The sequence below is a fragment of the Pithys albifrons genome, chromosome 6 (genome assembly GCF_047495875.1).
Source record: "Pithys albifrons albifrons isolate INPA30051 chromosome 6, PitAlb_v1, whole genome shotgun sequence".
NCBI classification, from domain to species: Eukaryota; Metazoa; Chordata; class Aves; order Passeriformes; family Thamnophilidae; genus Pithys; species Pithys albifrons.
In genome coordinates this window covers 57447509-57472443 of record NC_092463.1, presented here as the reverse complement: position 1 = coordinate 57472443, position 24935 = coordinate 57447509, and the positions used below count along the sequence as shown (strand labels likewise).

At 43.0% G+C, this 24935-nt stretch overlaps 1 protein-coding gene across 5 annotated transcripts in view; it reads left to right on the top strand.

Annotated features, from left to right (window-relative positions):
• The window catches only part of KIAA1549L (KIAA1549 like), a 130500-nt gene that overhangs the window by 49391 nt on the left and 56174 nt on the right, over positions 1-24935 (top strand). For 2 of the 5 annotated variants that reach the window (XM_071559036.1, XM_071559034.1), the window contains exons 2-8: positions 9596-9931; positions 12699-13313; positions 14705-14817; positions 16297-16516; positions 17522-17655; positions 19885-20047; positions 23677-23736. In XM_071559036.1, coding sequence (XP_071415137.1) covers positions 9596-9931; positions 12699-13313; positions 14705-14817; positions 16297-16516; positions 17522-17655; positions 19885-20047; positions 23677-23736 — 1641 coding nt within the window. The remainder of the gene's footprint in view (positions 1-9595; positions 9932-12698; positions 13314-14704; positions 14818-16296; positions 16517-17521; positions 17656-19884; positions 20048-23676; positions 23737-24935) is intronic. The other 3 variants (XM_071559038.1, XM_071559035.1, XM_071559037.1) reach the window with 3 other exon arrangements.

The window sequence follows — 24935 nt, the reverse complement described above, 5'->3', positions numbered from 1 at the left end:
ATCCTACTCAGGAATAGAATTTTTCTACTCTAAGAAAAAAAAATGCACTTTATGTGGACTCGTTCACAGCAACAGCTCATGTTTGTAGCCTCATTCATGGACATAAGGAGAAGTCCTCTCCAAAGAAGAATATGCCACATTTCAGCTCAATATTTGTCTGTTGGCTCAGTCATGGTAGTGGATCTCCTACATTCAGTGTTGTAACCTTTGTACATTCTGGGGCCACGTAACAGACTTGACTTTTTTGGATTCAGAAATTGCATTGTATTCCAGGATGGATAGACCCTGCTTATTTGGGGCAAATCTTGAAGAGAATAGTATTTGGATTTGATTTTTGTTTTGTTGCTTTTTTTTTAAAAAAAGGTACATTATTTACTCCAAAAGTTGTGGTTTTTTTTCACGTCCTCACTTCAGTGTGAACAGGAAGTTTCTAATCTAAAAAATCAGGTGTTTTTTTTTTATTAAGAGCAGTGACTTTCATACTTTGGAAGCATTTTCAGTGGGGCAATATTGAACACTGTGCAGACAGGGAAGGCAGGATGCTTCTGTGTGTGACCTACATTCCTTTTCTGGTCTTTTCACGTCTTTATCCTCCATCACAGGCAGTGGAAAGAGCTTGAAAGGAGCAAGAGACATTGTGGAAACCTGCGTCTTTGTATTGATCCTGTATACTTGGCACCTCTGAGATTGCATCTCTCCTTAGAGAAGATTAACTTCTCTCCTGGTTATCTTGCTGGAACAGACCCCAAATCGGATCTGCCTCCGTGTCCTCCAGAGCAAGCACAGGGGTAACCCAGGGCACAGCCTCCCTGTCTGCCCATTGTGTCTTGGCCTGAAATGATGGTCATTGGAGAGCAGAGAGCTTGTTCTTCCCTGGCCTTGGAACTTGTGTGATGGTTGCATGTAGTAACAAACTTCAAAGCTCTGAAATAAGCTGAAATTACTAAGTATTAGGGTTGTGTGGCCGCAGTGTCAGGCATTTGTTTAGCACACTGATGAGCTACAGCACATAATGCACCCTCCCTTCCACAGTTGATGCCCCCAGTGCGTGTACATGTGAGGTAGATGATGTGGCTATCAGCAATTCTTGGGTTTCATTTCCCTCTCAAACTGTTCTGGTGTGTAACATGCAGCAATCCAAGTGCTTTCTTCTCCCATGCTCTCTCATGTAAGATGAACAGCACTGAGAAGGGTGACATGTGAGCTCAGTTACCAGCAGCAGTGGCTGAGGCTGCTGGCACTGCCAACCTGCTTGTTCCCAGCTCTCTGACGGAGGTGCTGCCTCTGCAGCACCTGAGGAACAGGCACCTGCAAATCCTTGTTTTGGTGACCTGATTTAGATTTCTGGTGCAGCCTCAGCAGGGGGTGTCCCCTCTGTTGGGAGGCAGAGCTTTGGGCAGGGTGGCAGAGCTGCTGCTGCTGCGGTGGGTTTGGGTGAGTGGCACTGCTAATGCTGAATTTGGTCCAGAGGGTCTTCTCCCCTCATGGGTTATGGCCTCAAATGTTACGTGCAAAATAGATTCCCTTGAAGATGTGCTTGGGTTGGTGAGCAGCAAGCTTTTTGGCTCAAGGGAACATTTGCCCAACAAGGATGTCAGAATACATTGTATTATGTAATTTGGCCCACAGTTCAACCTTCTGAAAGCACTATTGTTTCCTTAAGAAAGTTCTGCAGACAGTATTTTTTTTTTCTTTGTAGAATAGTCTAAATAGCTTTTAGCAGGAGTTCTCTTTGGTCTCCTCTTGTATTTGCTTCTGCTGGGGAGTTTAAGCTCTGAAACCTTTATTTAAAGGGGTAGCTTCCAGTTAAGAAAAAATGTTTTTATTGCATGTAATAAGCTGTACCATCATTGACTGCTTTGCTGCTAACAGTAGTACAACTGCTACATGTCTCCTGTACGTTGCTGCCTAACTCCCAAAAGTCTAAGATTATCAGAGTTTAGCCCCCAAACTCTTCTTACACTCTTTAAGAATTTGGTGCCACCCTTACAGTCTATCTCGAAATTCAAAATAAAAACTTAAACCAGTCCGGTAAAAATGTAATTGGCTTAGAAATTGTGGCATTTTGGTTTTCTTTTATCCCACTAAAACGGAGAATTTTCATGGAAAGAATGAAAATTCAAATACTAATACAGTCAATTTCAAGTAAAGGATTTTTTGGGATGTTTTCTTTCTTTTGTTTGCTCCATAAAAAAAAGCCTCTCAGATATTAAAATCATGGAACCGATTGGGTTGGAAAAGACCTCCGAGATCATCAAGTCCAACCCTTAGTCCAACTCCAGTCCCTTTACCAGATCATGGCACTCAGTGTCATGTCCAATCTCAGTTTAAAAACCTCCAGGGGTGGGGAATCCACCCCCTCTCTGGGCAGGCCATTCCAATGCCTGATTACTCTCTCTGGAAAGAATTTCTTTCTGATCTCCAACTGAACTTTCCCCTGGCAGAGCTTGAGCCTGTGCCCCCTTGTCCTATTGCTGACTCCCTGAGTATAAGATTAAAGGTAAAAACAGAACTGGCAGCTTTGGTATTTTATGTTCCTCAATGACCTTGAACTTTAGTTTGCCACCTTCTTCATTAAGTCATTTATGCTGATGCTAGCAGAGTTTATAGAAACTTTCCTGAATCAACATAACTCCTCTGCTAAAGATTTTATGTCTGTTTACAAATAAACAGATGAACTGTGAGATAAAGCAGGGTCTCAGGCTCACAAAAGCACTGATCCTAAAAGTGTTGCTGACAAAGCAATAAAAATTAAAATAATAAATAAATACATATATGTCATTTATTTACTGAAATTCCGTGAATAACTGGATAAACTCAACCAGACGTGACGATGGATACATTCAACCAGAGCAAGTGCAAGAGCCCCCACAGCAGGCTCTGATTTCTGTATGATTATGTGCAATTATCCCCACGCCGTGCAGTGGGATGGAACCTTCCTCAGCATCTCCTAATGATCCAGCCAGCATCTGCTCTGCCAATACTACATGCAGATGATGCGGCTGGAACTGCCGGGGGCACGGAGGTGTCTACCCCGTGACAGGAGCGTGTTTTTTCGCCCTGGCCGCTGTATGGTTTCTCAAGCTACTTTTCCCTTCCCTTCCCCTCCCCGTTGCTGGACCCGATTGAAGCGTCCCAGCAGAGCAGGCGGACTGTGCAGGGGACACACGTGGCAGCCCCAGGCGAGGCTGGCGCTTGGTACAAGTCGCACCAGCCTATCATGTCCTGGAGCAACACTGGTGCCAGCCGGGGAGCCTCTGCAGCCCCGGCTCGGCTCTGCTCTCCCGAATCCCAGCCAGCAATGAAGGCAGGACTTGTCAAAAGCAGGAGAGAAGTGCATTTTTCATTGCAGCCCTGTGTTTTAGTTCAGAGCCAAAAGGTTGTCCCGGATGCGAAGCTTTGCTGCTGGAGCGTTTCCCTTGCGACCCAGAGGGAGCTCTGTGTGGGAGGGTGAGGAAGGTACACCGATATTCTGAACAGAGAAGATTGATGGATTAAGGGTTGGATTTGATGATCTCAGAGGTCTCTTCCAACCCAACTGATTCTATGATGCTTTGTTTTTCACGTGAGAAAATACATGGCTGTGCAGCTGAAATGACTGCATATTGTGTCCAAATGTTTTTGTGTTATTATAAAGTCTAAACTTTTGTTTGTTGAAAAGAAAACCTTGTGCAGTGTGGTACCTTCTCGTACAGTTTTTCCTTATGGAAAAGCTGTTTAATTTCAATAGAATTCTGGCTGTGTCAGGACAAAGTGTCTTTCCTGGTTGTCAAAAATAATAATAATAGTTTGCAGGTGTAATTTTCTAAGATCACTGGGAAAAGGGCTTTTTGTGGTGGGAGATGGTGCTTGTGTTAATGACTGACTCTTACAGGTAAATAGAGCCGAAGATGTGAACAGCCTCAGGTTGTACGATGAGTTTAAATCCATCAGGACAGAATTTTGGGTTTGGAAGGTCAAAATCTAATTTGGGAACAGTTACAGCTGAATCAAATGTGAGAATCCATTTACTGAATTGCTGTAAATTTTTCCTGCAATCTGCCTAAAGGAATTAAAGAGATACCTGTGAAGAACAGCATTTAATTTGCTGATTTCTTGGCCTTTGCTCTTTCCTACAGTGCAGTCCCAAGGAAGCTGGGTTCTCTGCCTCTCCTGCTGTAGGAGCTGTGGGTTTAGCAGCTGCCAAAAACACGTGTTCTCCCTTCCAAGTGCGCTGGCTGAGCCTGGTTGGTCCCTCCAGGCAGATCCCTCTGAGGGTGACCACAAAGCACACTGGCCACACAACCAGGCGTGGCTTTTGGGAGTGTGACCTGGGGCTAAGGAAGTGTGTCTGCAGCTTGGCTTGTTGACAGGGCTGGAAAACACAGGTTAAACATTACGCAGAAATTGTGGAGTTAATCTGCATATGTCTGTGGAATGATGCCAAAGGTGAGATGCATGGGTTACGTAGGTTGTGATGTAGTAATTTCATCAATGTATGACTGGAAGAACATATTATGAAGGGTAATTTTTGCCATTCTGCATGTGAGCAGAATTTTGATATGCTACACAGCTATTTTTATAAATGCTTTGCTGTGTATTTGTGTCTTTTGTTGGTAGCATATCTTGTATCCTTTGGCTCCTGAAATCTGAATTCCTTATGTCATTTTTCCAATTGTAAGCTCTTAAGGAATAATTAAAAAAAAAAAAGAGATAATTTTGGAAAGCTCCAAAGTTGTGCTGTCATCATACTGTGTAGGCTTAATGTTCTTCAACAGAAGTAAATTGCGTAACCCTGTGAGTAGGGTGGTGCTTTTTTCCACTGCTGTAAGAGAGGTTCTTTTGCTGTTTATTTCCTTAGTGTGTCCCATAGCAGTCACATCTGATCTTCCTTCACTCAGTCTCTTGTGGTAAATCAATAATAAGCAGAAAACATAATACTTATGAGAAGGGAAAAAATATGCATTTTTTATATAATAGTGGCATTGTTTTTAGGAGGAGATGCAGCCCTAGGACAGTGCTGTCTAGTACTGGGTAGAGTGGGGTAAAGTGGTAAATGGTCTCTTAGCAGTACTTGTTGTAAGTAGGTTGTTATTTTTATGTGTGTTTCTAAGTAATTGAGTTTCTCACAGGTTGACTTTTTTTCGTTCTCTTTGGTATTTTCTCCCTTAGGGCTGCAGTTACTCCTATATAGATACTGTTACATTATTAGAATTTAGCCTTTACAGTAGTTAATAGCAGTTGGGGATTATTTTTGGTCATAGTTTTTTTTTCTCAGAAATAATTAAAGAAAATTGATTTGAAAATTTAAATCCTGCCCCAACATTGAAAGCTTTTCACTGAAAAGGTGGTCTATCACTAAAGCAGATGCCCCAGGGAACTGCTCATGGCACCAAGCCTGCCAGAGTTCAAGGAGCATCTGGATGATGCTCTTAGTCTATGTTTTATCCTTAATAGTCCTGCAGGGAGTAGGGAGTTGGACTTGATGATATATGGGTTCCTTACAACTTGAGATTTTCTCTGATTTTATGAAATACAACTTATGGGCTTGGTGAATATACTGTCATTCTCATTAGCCACTACTTTTTTCCAGGGAGGATTTGCATATCAGCTGTCTCACTAGAAATAACAAAACCAGTGTGAAAAAATAACATTGCAACTGCGATGTGTCAGGAGCAGGGGCAGAATTCATAATTCATTATCCTTTTTTACTGTCACACTTTAATTATGTGTATGCATTACCTTCAGCCTTTGGACAGGAACAGGGTGTCTGTGCCAATGTGCTACCTGTTTTACTTGATTAGAGGGAAGGGCTGAGGGTCGTGTCTGTGCTCTTCTTTGGTTCCTATGACTCCTTTACGTGTCCCCAGCACTGCTCAGAAACGTTAAAACTGATTTTTCTCTAAACTAGACCGATTTTTAACTTCCTGCTGTGACATATTAGAGATGGTTCTCATTACTGCTAATGGAAAGAACCCTAATCAATGGTTGTTGTAATGAGGTTACTGCTAAATGGGTTTTAGGATTATTGGAGGTGGTGGTTAGTCGATAGCCTGAAGTATGAAAGAATAACATATAGTCTAAAGGCATAAGGCACAGCTACTGGTGTGTACAAGCAATGGCTGAGTGCACTCTGGGTGGAGTTCTCATGGTGACTTTCATGTTGATTTGAATTGGTTGTCTTCTCCTTCACCAAGTGTGTTCAGCTGTTGATAGAAGTGAAATATTTTCCTGCCTGCCCTTTTTCCACGATACAGTCTTGGTTTGCTCAGTTTTCTGTAAGGATCTGTAGGAGTTGATGGGATCCTAACAATTCTCAAGCAAAGAGTATGTACTTCAGTTTAAACTCCATGGATTGCAAAGATAATCTTGCCTTTTGCATACTGTCTCTGGTTACTACCAGGATGTTGAATTTATAGAAGAAGTTTGAAATAGTCAATATTTTTCTGTAGGAGTAGAATCAAAATTTTGCCAACATAATACATAGGTTTCAGAATATTGTATAATTCTCTTAAATCCTTAGTTAACTTGAGAGCTTTGCTTCATTAATGGCCATAAACAGAGGAATTGACAGCTGGTGTGTAATGAACAAGTACTGAAGGACTGAAATTAAGCAATGGTTAGAGGATATTTTTATTCAGTGTTTTACCTTCTTTGAAATATTTGAGCTTCTTGTCACTTCTTGTCAAGATGCAGTAACTTCAATTCAATGCTTTTTTTTGGGTTATGTTGTCTCTCTGCTCATAATCATTCTCATTAAACCAATGTGTGAAGAAATACGTGAGGAATGGTGCAGACGGTGCTGATTGATGTTGGTAGATTTTAGAAAACAAGAAAACATTGACTTGTTTAAATCCTCTTTAGGACTTGTTCTAGACTAGTGCTAGCACTAAATGCTAGAAGATATCCCATGTGAAGGCTTTGCATTCACTTTTCAGTATGGCCATTCAGTTCTGAGATGAAACAAGACAGAGGTGTGACAGATCAGGTAATGATGACTTCATCAGCAGAGATGACCCCACAGAAATTTAAGGTGCTGGTTGCCTAGAGCCTGGTTTTGCAAAGCTTGTCATCTGGGTCTTAATTTCAAGCACATGTTTGAATCCATTCTCGTTGAGCAAAATACATGTCATCTTCTTTCCTACCTTCTGTTAAAAAGCTGCCAGACCGTAGCAAAGAAGGAAAACCACCAAAATACAGTCTAGAACACAGTGTGACTTCCAGCATAGGGTGGAGCATGTAGAATGTCAGAAACCAGGCCACATCATCCATTTGGGTCTCTGGTCCCGTGATGACACATCAGGAGCCGTGGCCCCAATAAAGTGTCATTTCTGTGCTACAAACCTCTCCTGATGGGTCAGGTTCCCTGGTGGACTCTGAAGCCTCCTGTCCAGCTCTGCAAGCTTCTGGTGCAGCTTCAAAAAGGCAGATTGAGGGGCTGGAGTGGGTCCAGAGAAGAGCAACAAGGCTGGTGAATGGACTGGAGCACAGGTCCTATGGGGAGAGGCTGAGGGAGCTGGGGGTGTTTAGTCTGGAGGAGGCTCAGAGGTGACCTCAGCACTGTCTCGAACTACCTGAAGGGAAGTTCTGGCCAGGTGGGGGTTGGTCTCTTCTCCCAGGCACTCAGCAATAGGACAAGGGGGCACAGGCTCAAGCTCTGCCAGGGGAAATTGAAGTTGGAGATCAGAAAAAAATTCTTTCCAGAGAGAGTAATCATTTGAATGGGCTGCCCAGAGAGGGGGTGGATTCCCCATCCCTGGAGGTTTTTAACCTGAGCTTGGCCGTGGCACTGAGTGCCATGATCTGGTAAAGGGCCTGGAGTTGTACCACGGGTTGGACTTGATGATCTCGGAGGTCTTTTCCAATCCAATCGATTCTATGATTCGATGATTGGGCTCCCCTTTAACCTGCTGATCTCTCGTTGCCATAGGCAGTGTTGTGTCTGCCTTCCTCTGCTTTTCTCTGAACGGCTACTGTGCTGGTTAGCCTGTGTTGGGTGAAACGTCTGGAGACTGTTGTGGTTGCTGGGAGGACAGAGCCCTGCTCGGTTGACCATCCTGGAGCTGCTTCCCTAAAAATTGCTTCTGGAGTCAATATTCATTCTTGCATTTCAGTGAAGATAATAATGGCCATTCTTCACCACGGCCTGATAAAGCTCCTAAAGAGAGGGGTGTAATGGAAGATTTGTCACTGGTTTTGGTTTTCTGTTTTGGTTGTGTTGCAAGGGGGGAGTTGTGTGTGGAGTGGATTTTTTTTCTTTCTTTTTGAGGGAAAATGCCATGCGCTGAACATAGCTCCAGCACGTTCTTGTGAATGCACATGGGAGCCTGGAGGTTCTACTCTAATCATCTACTTTGGCCTTCGCATATGGATGAAGGGGCTGTGTAGAAACTTAGGAAAAAAGAAAATTGTAGAAAGAAAGAAGCTTAGCTTTAAATAGGTGCATCATGACCCGTTTTCCTCTCTTGCACTGTAAGGTTTTCTGCTGCTGGTTCCTGTCTGTATGGGCTGATCCCATTGGTGCTGTTGGCTCTGCTGACCCTTGGGTGCATGGATGGCTGGAACTAATGTCCAGCCCATTTTCTGTATCTCAGGATCTGCCCCTGCTTGCTCTTCCACACCCTTATGCTGAGTTATTCAGAGGGGTGTCTGATCCAGCTGTGCTTCAGTTGGAGGGCAGAACTATCTCTGTATTGTGCCTCTGCTTAGCTATGCAAGAGGACACAGCTTGGCAGGGTAGCCAGTGCCAGGACTGGGCTTTGATCTATTGTCTTCACACAGGCGAGGAGAAAAAAAACCCCACCTTAAATTTTACTCTTGAGTGAATCTTAATCTTTAAATTAAATATCTACAAATGTGATATTTCCCATTCTGTGGTTTTGGAATAACTGTAATCATTTCCAGAAAACAAAGCCTAGGAACATTATGGTGTTGAATGCAGAGTAAACTGGTGGTTGAAATGATGTGTTGTACATCTGCACATATCAAAAAGGGAGTTTAATTTCCTAATTTATTTTGGATCTTGCCCTCCTCTCCCCATGTTCGTCCCTATTTTATTTTCTTCCTTTTGTGTCTATAATTGCGTGTGTTATTAGAACTGGCAAGATGAGCACCTCCAGATGCATCCTACAGGAATGCAGCCAATGCTGACTCTGTTCCCATGTCAGACTGCATGCCAAGTCACTGAAGCTTGGTTGTCAAAGCCTATCCCCTTTCTACACTGCTTCTAAACCCGTCCTCTCACATAATGTTTTGGCACAGGGTGACTCATGTTAACCTCAAGAAGTGTTCCAGGCTTAAGAATGTATCTTTTACTATGCTGAAACATTCATGTTAAAAGTAGGATTTGGAAATGCTATGGCCTGGGCTGCTTCCCTTATTCTTCTGTCAGGTGAAATGAGTTGAGAGGTTTATAATTTGTTGTGTTGAACCTTTCACTGGGTTTGATGTTTTGGTTTATTTTGTAATATTTTATTTTCTGAATTTTTATGCACCTTGAATACAAAGAAAAACAGTTCACTTTTTTATTAAATATAATGCCTTTTTTTTGGTTGTGATTTGTAGTAAAGACACAACTACGGGGAAAAAGATACTAATTTTACTTATTATTTTACAGATCTCAGGCAACAGCATATCAGTGATGCTCCTTCTACAGGATCTTTTCCTAACTGGAGATCTATACTATCACCAACACGGCCTTCCACAGAAACTAAGACTTCCTCAGTAGCTGATATTTCTATGGGGCAGACTTTGGAGAATGCAGACTTGCTTCAGATGATAAAAACAACCCTGACTGGCACACGTACCAGGACTTTGGATCAAATGCATCTTTTGCCCACTCTGTATCAAGGCAGTGGAAACAGTGCATCCCAGGAACCTGCTGAAGTTTCAGCTGAGTCACCTCTGAGGTCTTCATCTCAAGATGCAGATGAAACAGGTTTGCCTCAACTTGGTATGTTTGCCACATTGCCCCCTACACCATCAGTGACACATTCAAGTACAGCTGTGCCATTTCCGCTAATACCATTAGAAACACCCTCCATTTCAAAAGAAAGCTCATCAGGATCAGACAATGCTTGCTGCTGTTCCATCATCATCAGTCTCCTCATTGGTAATTCAGTCACCTCATACCATTAACTTTTCTAAACCAGCTGTACTGCCCATCCAAGTGCCTTTGTCTGCAGATCCTGAAGGTTTCGTCAACACAGATTCAGCCAGCTCACAGGTTAGTGAAAGCAGAAATAGACCCCTAAGTGTGGTACATTCCAATATGGTGAATCACAGAAGAGGTTCTGAGTTCTTTACAGGGGCCATGCCTTTCATTGGATTGACAACAGTGCATTCCACAGAAATAATGGGAAAGGGTCTCCTTCAGCGAGAACCTCTTTTTCATGTGTGTGCTCTGATATTCCTGTGTCAAAAATGCATCAGTCTCCCTGTCAGGAACTTCCAAAAGCCTGTCATAGTTCCCTAATGAGAGTCTGTATAATGTATCTTCTGCTGGAGTAAAACCAAACACTCAGCTGTTTAGGGCAGCACTGACTGACAGAAACAGTGTTATCACTCCTCTGTCATCCTGAGTTTTTCAGGATAAAACAGAGGTTCCTACATCACTTTACATCCTGTGGGTACTCCACTTATAGTACCACAAATGAGTCATTCCCAGTCTTTCACAGCACTGACTAATTGCACTACGGGCTCTACCCATGCCCTTTTCATGTCATCAGCGTGTGAGAGCCTGGCTGAGGCCTCCAGTTCAACAGAGAGCACATCTTCCCTTTCATTGCCAGTATCACTTACTCCAGATGCAAAGCACGCTCGCAATGCAGTGCTGCCAACGCGAGCGTTTAGAAGCAAAACAGATTTGCTCTTTAGAAATGCAGCACACTCCTCTCCAGCAAACCCAAGGTCTCCCTTGCTAACTGAGACAAATGATGTGTTTACTAGAATAGCACTCAGAAACAGTCCCAGGGCAGCAGCAGTCAACCAGGATGCATTGCATATCCCTTTGACTGCCATCTCACAGTGCTCTGTGGTGGCTCTGAACCAGCCTCTTGCAGAAGACCTTACTGAAGGAACTTACCAGGCAAATGGCACGTGATTGCCAACTGCTTCTGCCCCTACTCTCCCAACTCCTGATGGCTTTCCTGTGGCAAGAAAAGCTCAAAGCACTTCACAAGAGGAGTGACAGCAGAGATGTCCGTGAACTTTAATGCTAGTAATGTTCTGCCTTATGGAACTCAGCTTTACAAAGTTCCTCCAGATATCCAAGCCAGTGTACTGCACATAGGATCAAGAATACAAGGTGCTGTTTTGGAAATGCCCATGACTAGTCTTGATCTGGCTGCAGTGCCATTTATTACTTCCACTAGAGGCCTTTCAAAGCCTGAAACTGGTAACACAAATACTTCTGCCACTAATGTGTGACTGCACATCTTCCCCTTGGAGGTGCAGAAAGTCCAGATATAGGTGAAGACAGAAAGATGAGAGTACCCACTGTTGTGACTCCACATGCAGAATATTCACCTCCGTGAGCTTTAAATCATTTAATCTCTGATCAGACTTTGTATTCAGTTGATAAAAAGCTGCTCACCTCTGTCATGCCTCCAGTGTGGGGTACGCTGCCATCACTTGTTTCCATGACAACAGTGATGGACAACCACAGTTCTGGCTCTTCCAGGATTTTGAATGCAGGCTCTGAAAGCAATTTAGGTCCTGTCAGCCTTCCTGAAGTTGTAACTTCAGCTTCTACATGGACCAATAAAGCTTTGCTGTCTTCAGCTGGCATTAGTATTCTTTTGGTAAAAGCTTCAGTCCAAATGGCAGTAAGAGAAGTTCCTTCAAGTACTTCCCCATTGGAAGCTGACTACCATGCACCGTACTCTGTAGTTGCGAGTCTGCAAAACAGAGTTAATACAAATAAGCAGCCACTTTTCTTCACTGGTATGTGTACTATAGTCAAAACATTTCAAATTTACCCTTTGCTGAAAAGAATAGTTTTTCATAATTAGATGCATTTGCACTCAAGACATCTCCAGTTCCATATTCATCCCTTGTTACAGCATTGACAGTGCCTGACCCCCTGCAAAAAAATAATGGAAGCATGGCTGGAAACGTTGCTAATTTCTTCACTTTTGCAGATGTCCATATCAGTGTACATGGTAAAGCACCTCTCCGTTTACATGTGCCTTCTGTTAATGGTGCAGGTGCTCTCCTGAGCTCTCTAGAATCCCAAACAAGTGATACTGGAAAAATTATTTTACTGACAGAAACATTAAGCACAGCACCAGCCTTGGCTTTTCAGATCACTGACAGCTTCACTATTTCAGCCACCAACAAGAGTACACTGCCAGCCCAGTCCCCTTCTTCTTTAACTAAGCTCTCTGGCTCAACTGTCTTGCATAGTTTTATTCAGAAGACTTTGGTTCTGAAAGTTTGTCAGAATTTCCAGACAACCAGTTAAGAGTCCTGTGGTTATTTGGTTATGGCTGACAAACATCCAGCTAATGTACATGTGGAGGAGTGGGACACAAGTGCTTCAAGACATAGTCTAGTTCCCAGTAATATATCTAATAATAAAGCTACCAAGGGCATCCCATTGCAAACCCCTACCACCAGTGCTCTGCAGTCAGTCATCATAACTTCTATCCATGCATCACCAACACAGCTAGAGTCTCCTTTTTTGTCAACAACCAATTTTACCCATTCTGTCCTTACAGTGTTATCTGGAGTATCTTCTGGTGCAATACCTACAGTAGGAACTTCAGAAGCAAAACCACTAACAAGAAAATCATCTCCAGCTTCACCAGTGCCAGCTTCTTCCTTCTTTTCTCTAGGCACTGAAAACACACCTTTGCCATCTGTGATGGCTTTAAGCACACCGATACTGACACTAACGAACAATAACACTGCCACAAAATTGACATCGGATCTAAGCTCAGTAGGAACACATGCAGATTTTCCTTTTGCAACAAAAAACACAACAGCATCACCTGTGGATGTGACAGCTGTGCTTATAACCCCTAAAAGCAGCACCATCACAGCTTCCACACTTGCACCCACAGCCCTTGTGCCAAGGCAGATAGAAACAACAGTAACTGACACCCAGAAGTTCCCAAGCTCAGACATCACCAAAACGTCCACCCCCTACCCACTGACAATTACAGCAGCTTTGACATCTATTACAGCATCAGCGAAAACAACTAGGCTTCCCCCTACTCCAGTGGAACACACCTCTGCTCCTCCTGAAACCACAGCAGCGGCGGCTTTCGCCAACATGACGGCAGCTCCTCCCCTCGATTGCCGGCTCTCCGAGAACCTTATGGTTAAAACAGGTACGTGGGGACACTCAGTTGGCTGAAAGGAGCTTGTGTGTCTGAGGGGCATCTGGTGAGGAGTGAGAAATACACTCCAGTGTCAAAGACCGTGGGGGCATTCGCGATTAATCTGGGGACGCCAAGGCTGCTGCGCTGACAAACCAGATGGATAAAAGCAGGGCTGTTAGATAGGAGTGGTATTGACTTTATTTGTGACTTGAGTTTTACAGTGAGTGTGTCAGATTCATTTGTGAATGAAGTGGTGGGACCAGGTGCTCTGAAGTTCAGCAGGTCACTGCAGGGTTTTAGCAGAACCACCGATGTGGAGGGACAACCCTGTAAGATGTGCTGGTTTGGTTTCTGCTCTGCAATAAAGCAGTCTGAAGGTGACAGTGCAGTCACCTGCCTCAGTCTTCAGCCCTGTTTACATATCAATACCTAATTCCGTTTCAAAATAAACAAATCTATTGTTAAAGATTCATTTGAAAATAATAAATATTTAGAATTTTGTGCTTCCGGATGGGTGAATTTTGAGTTTTCTTTGCAAACAGTCCCACTTCTGGCTCTAGCTGTTTTTTCATGGACAACTTTTCCTTAGCTATAGGAACTCTAAACTAAAGGGGTCTGATAGGTCTCCTGCCCAGGCTTCACATGGACTCCTTATTGTAGCACAGCGCAGCACCAGAAGATGTGTGCATCTTGGAGATCTCAGAAAAGAAGAATAGCTATAAAAAAGGAGTTTATGACCTTGTATAGACCTGAATGATACAGGCCAAAATGAAATAAGCAGCTTTTCGACCTAATGTGTGTTTGTTAGCTGCTAAATACCTACATCAGTAGTGTGATGAGTATACAGCAACTATTTCTAAAGATAGAAGTAGCTGGTATACAGTATAGGATTGAAAGTACTCAAGTGCATCTGTAAAGCTCTTCCTGCAAATTATAAGAGAAGAAGATAGTGATAATAAACCGTATGGATGCTTTCTAAGTGGAAAAATAATTGTTGCAGTGGAGAAACACATTTTTGTGTTTAACTCTGGCCATGAAGATGTGAAGCCTGCCTGTGCAGCACCAGCTCGATCTGCTGGGAATGCTGCACCAGTCTGTCCACAGGCAGTCGAGTGGCTTCATACCTCATGTGGAAAGGCAGCATGGCAAAGACTTGTTGTTGCTAAAAAAACTGCATTGTTAGACTTCACTGGGTCTTGCTCTGGAAACAATGGGCTATTGCCATGGGATGGATAGAGAACGTGGGATGCTACTGAGCCCCTGCAGTCCTGTCTTAGGAGCTGCTGCTACTCCTAACTGCCTTGATGATCCCCACAAAGCCAGACCAGTGTAAAAATAAAGAATGCAAACAGGGTGATGGTGATGTCTCAAAGCACCATGTGGCTTTTGTTGCTCCACAGTTCTGTTTCTGAACACAAGGAGGATGATGATCACTTACGCCTTCAGGGAGAGCGTGAGAAAAGGACTCAACCAAGTGCTGAGACAAGCGTTCAACCAAAACATCAGTGCTCAGGTAAGCATGCTTGGCTTGCCTGCATGACCTCACCAAAACAGCTCTCCCACCAAAGGAATCCCAGCTGGCTGCAGCTCCAGTGGTGTCTCTGGTTGCAGGAAGCCCTTGGAGGGGAGCACTGAGCTTTTCCTATGGAGCCCAGGCATGGGTGGCACCCACTCTGGGTTCTAAAAATGCAAGGGTTATTCCAAAGCTTTTACTAGTTTATTTGATGAAGGGGAAGAGAAAAATGCAAACTTCTTTTTAGTGTGTTCTGGGAAAAGACTACTGGCAGCAGTTTCCTCTTCCCCGTGCAGCTCAGGAGTGACTCCTGCTCACAGGCAGCCGAGTGCTGTTGTGCTCAGCCTGGATCCGTGCAAGAGCATGGCTGGTAAATGGGATGTCACTGCTGTCAGTCTGCTCTCTGGTCTGAAAACCCAGTACCTGACAAGTGCAATTCCACAGGGACAAAAATTCCGGACAAGGGGAAAGCACATTTTATTGAAAATAAGTGGAGGGTGATGTGTTCATCACTTTGCAGCTAATTTGCAGGAACCTCTGCCCTGCTGTGTGTGAGAGCAGGCTTGGCTGGGCTTGCTGGGACACGCTTTTCTCTGGGACACAGGGTCCTGTTCTCTTAAGCAGGGGTTTGTGTTGAGTCAAAGTGTTAAAAGTTATCCTTACCAAGACCCTGGGAAGGAAAAAGTAATTGTGCTCAAAGTAGAAGGTATCAAGTTGACTTCAGTCCCCACACTATTGCTGCAAGTGTGGACAATGTTAGTTATTTTGGGAATTGCGCGTTCCCAAGTCTTGGCAGCAGCAATAAAACTGTCAGGTTTAGTTCTCTACCTTTTTGTAAACTTGAGAGGAGCTGTCTTCTAGTTACCAGCTAAAACCTAGTGGGGAGGTTCCAGGGCTAAAACTTTTTGGAAAATACAGAATTTTGAGGTAAAACTCAACTCATGTTTTGGCTCATAGTGTGTTTATTCTTGTGGTTTGTAATTTCCATTCATTATAGGTCCACTTACAGACTGGACAGTATGGGAGAACTGTGTAGAAGTGACAGCCCAGTCAAATATTGGAAACTTTTACCTTTCAAAAATCTATCCCCACACCTGCAATGACAGACACATGCATGAAGTCAGTGAACTTCGGGCATGAAGTAGGAGGTGGAATTTCTCTGGAGTCTCTATATTTTTACATGCATAAGTGAAACATCCCAGTACCTGTACATGAATGAAGCCCCAGCCTGAACTGGAGGTATGGTGGCTGTGGAGCAATACTGCACTGGTTCAGTGTGTGAGGGCTGGGCCCACAGCTCTCTGAGCAGTTCTACTAATACCATGTCTGATGTGACACTAACTGCTCCCATAGGGTTTATAGGGGATTACAGGATAAAAACACTGCGAGCCAGCCATGTTCAGCATGAGAAGTTCCATCAAACAGCGATTGAATTGCAAATAAAATAATTTAAAAAAGCCATTTGCCTGTGTGTTTTAGGTTGAAATCCTGGAGCAGTCGAGTAACCTCACAGTTGGTTACTACGTGACCCGGGGGAGGCTGGTGTTCATTCCTGCTGCTGTCATTGAACGGCTCCTTGCGTACGGCATTGGCAACGCCACAGCTGACATCAAGCACCATGTGCCACACCTGCAGGCCGTGGTGGCCCTGGCCTTGCCATGGAAGCCCCTTCCTGCATACCACTTCCAGCTGAAAACAGGTGAGCAGATGTCCTGCCTGCCCACGCCTGGGGCTGTCCGTGTGTTCTTGGTGCAGTGCCCAGAGACCATTCCTGCCTCAGCCTCTGCTCTTTGCTGCTGCAATATGGCAGCAGGACAAGCTCTGCTTCCTTAGTTTTCAGGTGTGGATGTTCCTGGCACAAGCAGGACAGCCAGTGTGGTGTCCCTGTCCTTCCTGGTGCTCTGCCGTCATGGCCTTTGGCACTGTTGTGAGGGGAGGTGGCTTTGCAGTAGGGATGAATCACACCAGAGTAGTTGACTAAGACGTGGCATTTGGTTAAATGGACTTTAGTCGATGCACTGTGCAGTAACCTGTGTGTTTCTTCTGGGGACAATCAGATGAGAAACATGATTATAGGATATATATACACACACATATTGTTGTGTCTGGACCTGTCTGACCTAGGTCCCAGCTGTTTAACCCCACTGTAGTAAGCATCAGTGCAGAGTAATTGCAGTGCAGTATAAACTATGAGAGGGCAGAGAGTCTTGTAAAACAATGTATTAAATTATAAAAAGATTTCTTATGTGTGTTCTTGAATGTTTATATACACATAATGCAATTAACCAGTTAGCTGTGTTTTTCTTAGAATGAAAATCAAACTGAATGAGAATCAATATTATGATTGATTATGTTTTGCAAGAGCAAATGACCTGCAAGATTTAAGGCTATAACTTGTCTTCTAGAATGATTTCACTTACTGCCTGACTCTGAGTAAATATATGCACAGTGAACTGGTCTCACCATCTTATATATCACTGCAGAAACAATCTCCATTTGTTTATGGCGAGTATCAATTCTAATAATGTGATTTAATTCTTTCGTTTTGTCTTTATTATGGCTGGTTTAGTGCAGTGCCTGAATGCCATCAACTGATCTTATGTGGCACTGTTTTCACCTGCTTAATTTGTAAACTGATGGGTTTGCTCTTGGTGTTGGACGAGTTATGCAGCTGAGAATACTTGCTAATACCTTCCTTTTCCAGAGCTGCAGTTTGTGGGTCAAACAGACAATATTCAATCTTGCAAGTTTATTCAGACCATGGAACAGCGGCTCCAGAGGGCATTTCAGGATGCTGAGAGAAAGGTCCTAAACACCAGCAACAACTTAACCGTTCAGGTACTGCGTTGTGTTGCTTTGCCAGTGCCTGTTGCCAAACTCTGGGTTGTTCTTTATGTTTCTATTTCAACATAGTGCCTTTGCTAGCCACTGTGGGAGGAAGTTTGTGGTTTTATCTGAAATAAAATGGGTTTGTGTATTCCAGGAAAACTTACAAAGTAATGATTTACAGAAGGCTGTTACTTTTCATGAGTTTGAGTTTTACTGTTTGCAGTTGAGTCCTACAAATTCAATTTAAATGAAAACAAATATACAAAGATATACTTCCAAATTTATGTTTTTACTGAATATGTCATTCTGCCACATTAGTTGCTTTCAGTGAGGCTATTCAGGTATAAAGATGGTGACAAGTGGCATAGCTGTTTGTAATGTCTGAACTAATGCAATATGACTCTTTTTCTCATATGCATTCCAGTTCCATACCCACAGACACAAATTCTCCACTAAGGGCCTTATTTTTGCAGACATTTATGTGTTTAGAGGGCCAACACCCTTATGCTCTATGCCATACTTCAAGGTTAAAGAAATTATCCTCTGAGTGATAGTATATGTATTTGACTTATGATAAAACTCTATATATGGACTTGTGCTCCTCAGAATGGTTTGTATGTAACTTTCCAGAAGGAGAAAATTTGCCATCAGAGCTCTCCTCAGTTACTTTGGTGCTGTTTCTTGTGAGCTTGTGGTCAAACAGAAAAGTGAATAGCAAGAGATGACCTACCACAGTAGGTAGAAGGATAGAGGGATTATAAACCTTTTCAATAGCTGGACTTGTGGCACTGAGGGAGTTTCATGGACACCGATTTGCTTGCAGTGGAAAAGGGAGATCTCACAAATCACCTCAGCAATTTTGTGAAGAGCCCTAGAAGAAGGTGGTAGGTGTCTTTGTGGATATTTCCAGTTTAAGATAGGATTGGAGGTCTTGGAGGCAAGATGTAATCTGGGAAGTAAGAGGCTGAAGGATGTGATCTTCATGATAAATTTTTCTGAAATAATTTTTCAGTATCGTGCAAAACACTGAGTCAGTGCAACAGAAAACTATATGAGGGTTTTAGATTTATTATAAATTGAGGAACAGTTCTGGAGCAGAGTGTGCCAATTCAGGAAAGGTGTTGTTGCCTTATGAGAGTAGAGGGAGGGGCTCCAAGGTGGGTAAAAGTGTAAAATTACTTCCATGCAATGAGGAGTGAAATTGGCCCTGGTTCTCCAGCCATGAGTAGTGTAGTGAATAAGGAGTGATCATCTGGAGTTTCTCATAACAGAACTACTCAAGTTTAAGAATCCTTAAGAAGAATCCTTTCACACAGTGGGCGATAAAGATGTTACTGGAGAAAAAGTCTGGAAATTATAAAAAGCAATTGGCAAAAAATATGCAGTAAAATGTCCTCAAGCCTTTTTAAACCTGAGCATATGATTTATGCCTCAGACCACAGCTGTGGGCTAACCTGCTGAAAGCAGTCTTCTCTTGCCCTCTGCTTGTCTGAGCCAGTTGTCTAAGTGGATATTGCCTAGGCAGACCTTTGGTCTGGCCTTGAACTCTTCTGAAACTTTTATCATATCATGCTCTGTGTTTTCACTTGGTGATCCAGATGATAAAAATGGGATATTTAAATAACATTCATGAATGAGGTTGGTCCTACCTATGTGTAGCCAAAACAGTATCCCTCTTCTCCTAGGGCATAAGTTTTCTGAGAAAATAGGGTTTTTTTTGATTCCTGCCCTGCCTTTTGCCTTTCTGCTTACTGCATGAAACTGATGTCTGAGGAACTGATCCAGTACTTGCTAAATGGACTTGGTCATTAATTGCAGTCTTCAGGTTTGGGCTCAGGAAGAGACTGGCCCAGAGCTAACGTGGGGAAGAGAGCAGGTGATATGGTACTAGCAACAGAACAGCTGTGATATCCCTTTATTTCGTATGGAAAAGATGTGGCTCTAGATAACTGCACTAGGAAGTGTGCAAGACAACACAGGTCAATTCCTCTGCATCAGGCACTGGACAGTTTTTCTGATAAGGACTCTCTCCTTCATCTTGTATTTCTTGATAAAAGCTGGGAAAAGTAGTTTCAGTCCTGACTGCACCTTTTCTGCCTGCTGCTGTCCGTTGTTCAAGTGAATATTTCTCCTGTTTCTTTGCACTGACTTGGTTGTTGGTTTGGTTTTTTTTTTGTGTTTGTTTTTTCTTTAACTGAGCTGAAACACAGCAGCACATTCTTTTTGCCTCTCTTTCAGATTTTGAACACCTCCAATGTCTCCCAAGCTGTCACGCTGTTTTACGTAGTGAACAATCAAAGCACAACTCTAAATGGCACTACTTCCAGCAACCTTCTTAATCAGCTGTCAGCTGAGCTGGTGGGTTTCTACCTCACCTACCCACCTCTCACCATTGCTGAATGTAAGTATGTGCTTCCCAGCTCACAGATCTTTCACATGAACCAGCGCTGGGCTTCTGCTTTGCAAGCGCCATAAGCTTTGATCTCAAGCTCATAGATTATAGGTGATTTTTCTGACTGTTTTAAAACTACTTTTTGTTAAAAAAAAGGGGGGCTGGGAGGCAGGGAGGTGGAACGAGGTAGTTGTTTTGATTTTTTTTTTTCTGGGTTCAACGTTTACCTTGGCTGGTAGCAGCAATGTCAAATAACTAAGAAAAATGTGTATTAGCAGTCGTTAATTAAAAAAACCCCAACCCCATGCCAGGTTCCAAACAAAATAAAATTGTGGTTTTATATAAAACAAAGCACAAAATGTCCCAGACTTGTCACAGCATGTGAACTTAAGCTTCAGCATAGCCCTTCAGTGCTTCTTCCATTGGCTGGGCTGGGATCAGTCTGAGTGTGTGTTTGGGTAGTGAGTGAGCTCTAACTATGCTTCTTTGTTTAAGAAGTTGTTGGTGTGTTTGCTGAACTTTGTCCTCAGTTTAAAAATGGTCTGAGCTCTTTAGCATCAATAGTTGGCCTGCATTCCTGTTGTTATGAAGGCTCTGGGTACAGAGAGCTGGAGACAATAGTGTGGGCAGCCTGTGTGGTATATATGCTCTCTGACTCTGTGGGCTAATTGTGCTAAAATGATTAAAGGGACAAGACATTTGATTATGGGGATTTCTGTTTAATCTGCTTGTTAATGTGATGTGTGAAATTAAGCTCACTGAAGAGACAGGTTATCCATTCACCAGAGATCAGTGTTCACTGGAAATGAGAAGGGACAGGGACATGCTGGGTACATTAGTGCCTGGTAATGGACTGGGAAAGGAAGGGCAGGCTGCAGCTGATTTCACTGTGTACAAATCTCCAAGAGAGTCTTGTTAGATTTGAAATACTATGCTCAAATACTAGTAAAGATCTGCTTAAGCTTCTGGTAGCTATCAAACTCGCTGATCAGGCTATGGAGTGGTTTGCAATTTTCATTTCACAAGTGTTGAAATAACTGGGCACATAAGGGTAGAGTCAAATGTGTCTTTATGATCAGAACATTGAACTGAGTGGATTTGTAGCTTTAGGTAAAACTACTGAGGTGCTTGTTCATCTTTTGATTCTAAGAAAAAGCAGAAAAGCAGACTGTTGGAAGGAGAGTGCTGGGGAAAACATAAGTTATCATTTTTTGCCAGTCCATTTTGTTTGCAAACAGCCCAACAGCAGAGAACTTAACCTTGTGCAGTTCTTCATCAGTGACTTGCACAATGAGCTGTCTGTGGGATAAGTTGTCACTCTGTGCCATGGGGCAGTCAGGAGTCACAGCTAACTATGGGGATTGTGCAAGTCTTGGGAAAAGGAGATGTGTATGTTATTCTTGAGGCATTATCTATCAGATTATGATATTCCAAACAAATAGGTGAAACTGCCCACTGATGAGTTCTTGCATAGTGTTGGTGCACTTTTGAATCAGAGTTTCCATCACAGGGTAGGAGACACATCTCAAGGTAGGCTTGTGTTTTCATAAAGTCTTTCCCCAGGCAAGGCAAGGTGGAGGGAGGCTGTTGACAAAGGAAGGGATGTAGCCCGTTTCTTATCAGACAGGCTCCTTCCTTTTCATGGCTTGTTGGTGAACCTGTCTGTAGGGTGCTCAGTGTGCAGGACTTGTCATCATAGAATCATAGAATCGACTGGGTTGGAAAAGACCTCTGAGATCATCAAGTCCAACCCTTGGTCCAACTCCAGTCCATTTACCAGATCATGGCACTCAGTGCCACGTCCTGTGGGGGTGAGTGTGAGTGCATCCCTTAAGGAAAGCTGTTTGGAGTTCTACCTTAAAGAGAACAGAGCTACCTGGAGTATGTGTGGTGGGTAAGAGACCAGTGAGAGGCTGTGGTGTATGTAAGGTGACTTGGTTAACCAATTATGTGATAGCATGCTGGATGTGAGGTCACCTCTGAGCCTCCTCTTCTCCAGGCTAAACACCCCCAGCTCCCTCAGCCTCTCCCCACAGGACTTGTGCTCCAGTCCCTTCACCAGCCTTGTTGCTCTTCTCTGGACCCCCTCCAGCCCCTCAATCTCTTTTCTGAACTGAGGGGCTCAGAACTGAACACAACACTCAAGGTGTGGCCTCACCAATGCAGAGTACAGGGGAAGGGTCACTGCCCTGGGCCTGCTGGCCGCGCTATTTTTGATACAGGACAGGATCCCATGGGAGATCCAGGAGCACAGGGAGAAAGCTTGGGGAAATATTGATGATTGCTGTGCTCAGCTCAAGTGTTTGGCCTCCAAAATAGGTCTGTTGCATAGGAAGTGGACTGTGGTGCTTCTCACAAAGGCAGTGCAGGCATATGCTCAGTAGTCAGGAGCTGTCAAAGCCACTTGTCATGCAGTGGGAGTCTTGTGTGGTAGTGCAGTTCTCTGTTGATCTCCACACATGATGAAGAGACCTGATAAGTCTTTAGCTAGTGCTTCTTTAACAGCTAATGGCTTATATTTCATTTTGGAGTTCTTGGTTTTATTCCCAGTGCAGCAGCTGTACTGCAAACTCAGAACTTAATGCACACGTAGTGTTTATGGCTCCAGACTGATAGTGTGTCTGGAAAATGTTTCCTTTGAAGAGCATTTGATGCCTATTCATGTGGCAGTGTTGTTGTTTCAGTTTATCAAACAAATATTGAGGTTGTTCTCAGAACATGTTATTTCTCAGTAGGCTCCAGTGGCTCCTCCAGAGCCTTTGCAATCTGCCATGGAAATGCACAGCTCAGGGCACACTGTGAAATTGTCCTCAAAAGCAGTTACTGTGTGTAATCAGATCCTTTACAATGTTTACTATTTCACTCCACTTTGAGGTTTAAAAATCAAGGTAACTCAATAGCAGCACATCAGTGTGCAAACCATGGATATTTTCTGAATTAACTTCCTACTATTAATGCTTTCCACGTTGCATAAATCTATTGAAAAATGCTGAGCTGTATAATGAATTAGCAGCATATTGAGCTTTACAGCCTAATGCACTTTGGAGATGAAGAAGCAAACAAAAGGCATCAAAATGGCAAATATCAGTTTCTCACAGATGTAAACACATATGGTAGTAATGCCTTAAACTGTGCAGAGTGGGAGAGAGAGAGCACCACACTCCAAGGTGTGTTCACAGTTTTTTTGATCTCATTTGTAATTCATTTGGAGTCTGATCCTGGGTTATTTTAGTATTATTTTAGCTTAAAACTGTGGTCTGGGTTACATAAGGATTAATTACAGAATCGATATGGACTCCTGTCCCATTTTCTGCAGGGGAGAAGGCAGCAGAAATGTGTCCAACATGGACACACGCCTGTTCCCTGTCCTTCCTGGTACTGGGCAGTCCTGGGGTTTGCCCCAGACAATGTTTTGGCAACAGGAGGTCTGTGTTCTGCTTTGTATCGCAGTGCTTCTGTTTACACTTGATGGTGTTTTTCAGGCAGAAGAGAAATTGTAACCCTGAAAGTTACGCTTGTAGATCCCTTCTTGGGCCATAGTTCAATTTATTTATCTCCATCTGGTTAGCCAGTTTTGGGACATACAGTGTATAGGATGTTGGAATGTCATGACATAATTTCAACTTTTATTTTTAAAGCTCTGGAGTATCCAAACCTTGATGTCTCGGAGTCAACTAGAGACTACTGGGTGATAACAGGTACTTTTAATCTTTTTCCCTCCTCCATGCACTTCAGGGGATCATTTTTAGTGCTGGTTTATGTAAACACATTGGTGCCATATTTTTACACAAAAATAAGTGGCTGCCTGTTGCATTCAACTGAGCAAATGTATTTACAGGCGCTCTCTGGGCCATAAGTGATTCATCACCTTGAACAGCAATGTCTCCTGTGTCCAACACCCCCCTCGGAATTTATGGCACTTTGGTCTAAAAGCACTTCTGAGAGCAGCGTTACCGTCTTAGAGTTTTGAAACACAAACAGAATGTTAAGTTTTTTTCTCTCCCTGGGTCTTAGATTTAGATCTGAAATCAAACGAGTCTTGTAGACATAACCCAGGAAGAAAGGTGAGCTGTTAAACCAAAGATGTTTGTGATTTGCTGACTGTCTGGGTCCAGAAACATTAAGCACGTAACTTTCTCTTGGTGGAAAAGAAGGTGCAGAGAATGCTCACAGGTTTCACAGTGCTTTTTGTCAAGTCATTTCACTGGTATCACATTCTCATTCGCAATCATTCTGACTTCAGAAATGATAACTGGGCAAGAAAGAGACCCTTTTCCCCAGACATCTTTGAGTGAGTAGATATCAAAGCCTTTCTAATTGATGTGTCTGTACCTGGAATTGTTTAATGCTCAAGAGAGCAAGTGAAAAGGAGTCTGACATGAAATGGATTTGGTGCCTGTTGTATCTATTCATAAATTTGAGATAATAAAATGAATTTATGCAGAGATTATGATGCTCTGAAGGGAGTGGTACAGCTCTTCCACACGGAACCCTGTGAACCTGATATTCCATTTCCTGCCCCTGTGCACTTACTGCAATGGAGTATTATTGATACTACAATGGAAACTTTGTTTTCAAAAAGATCATGGTGGTCCCGGAAGATTTTTTGAAATAATGTTGAAAAAATCATACATATATATAAATTGAATTATCATGCCATATCACTTTTTTAACTTTATTTAAATCCAGTGTCTTCCAAATTTTCCATTCATTTATGCTTGAGAAATGTTTATTCAGTTTTCGGTGCTCTCAAACAGGGTATTTTGCTTCAAACCAAGTTGTATAAAATCCTAACTTCTGATTTCAAATCTGCAGGATGGAAAATGGGTTTATTTAACAGGAGCATCTGGCAATAAGTATAAAACCAGCAGCTCTCAAATAGGTTTTAACTTGCTTT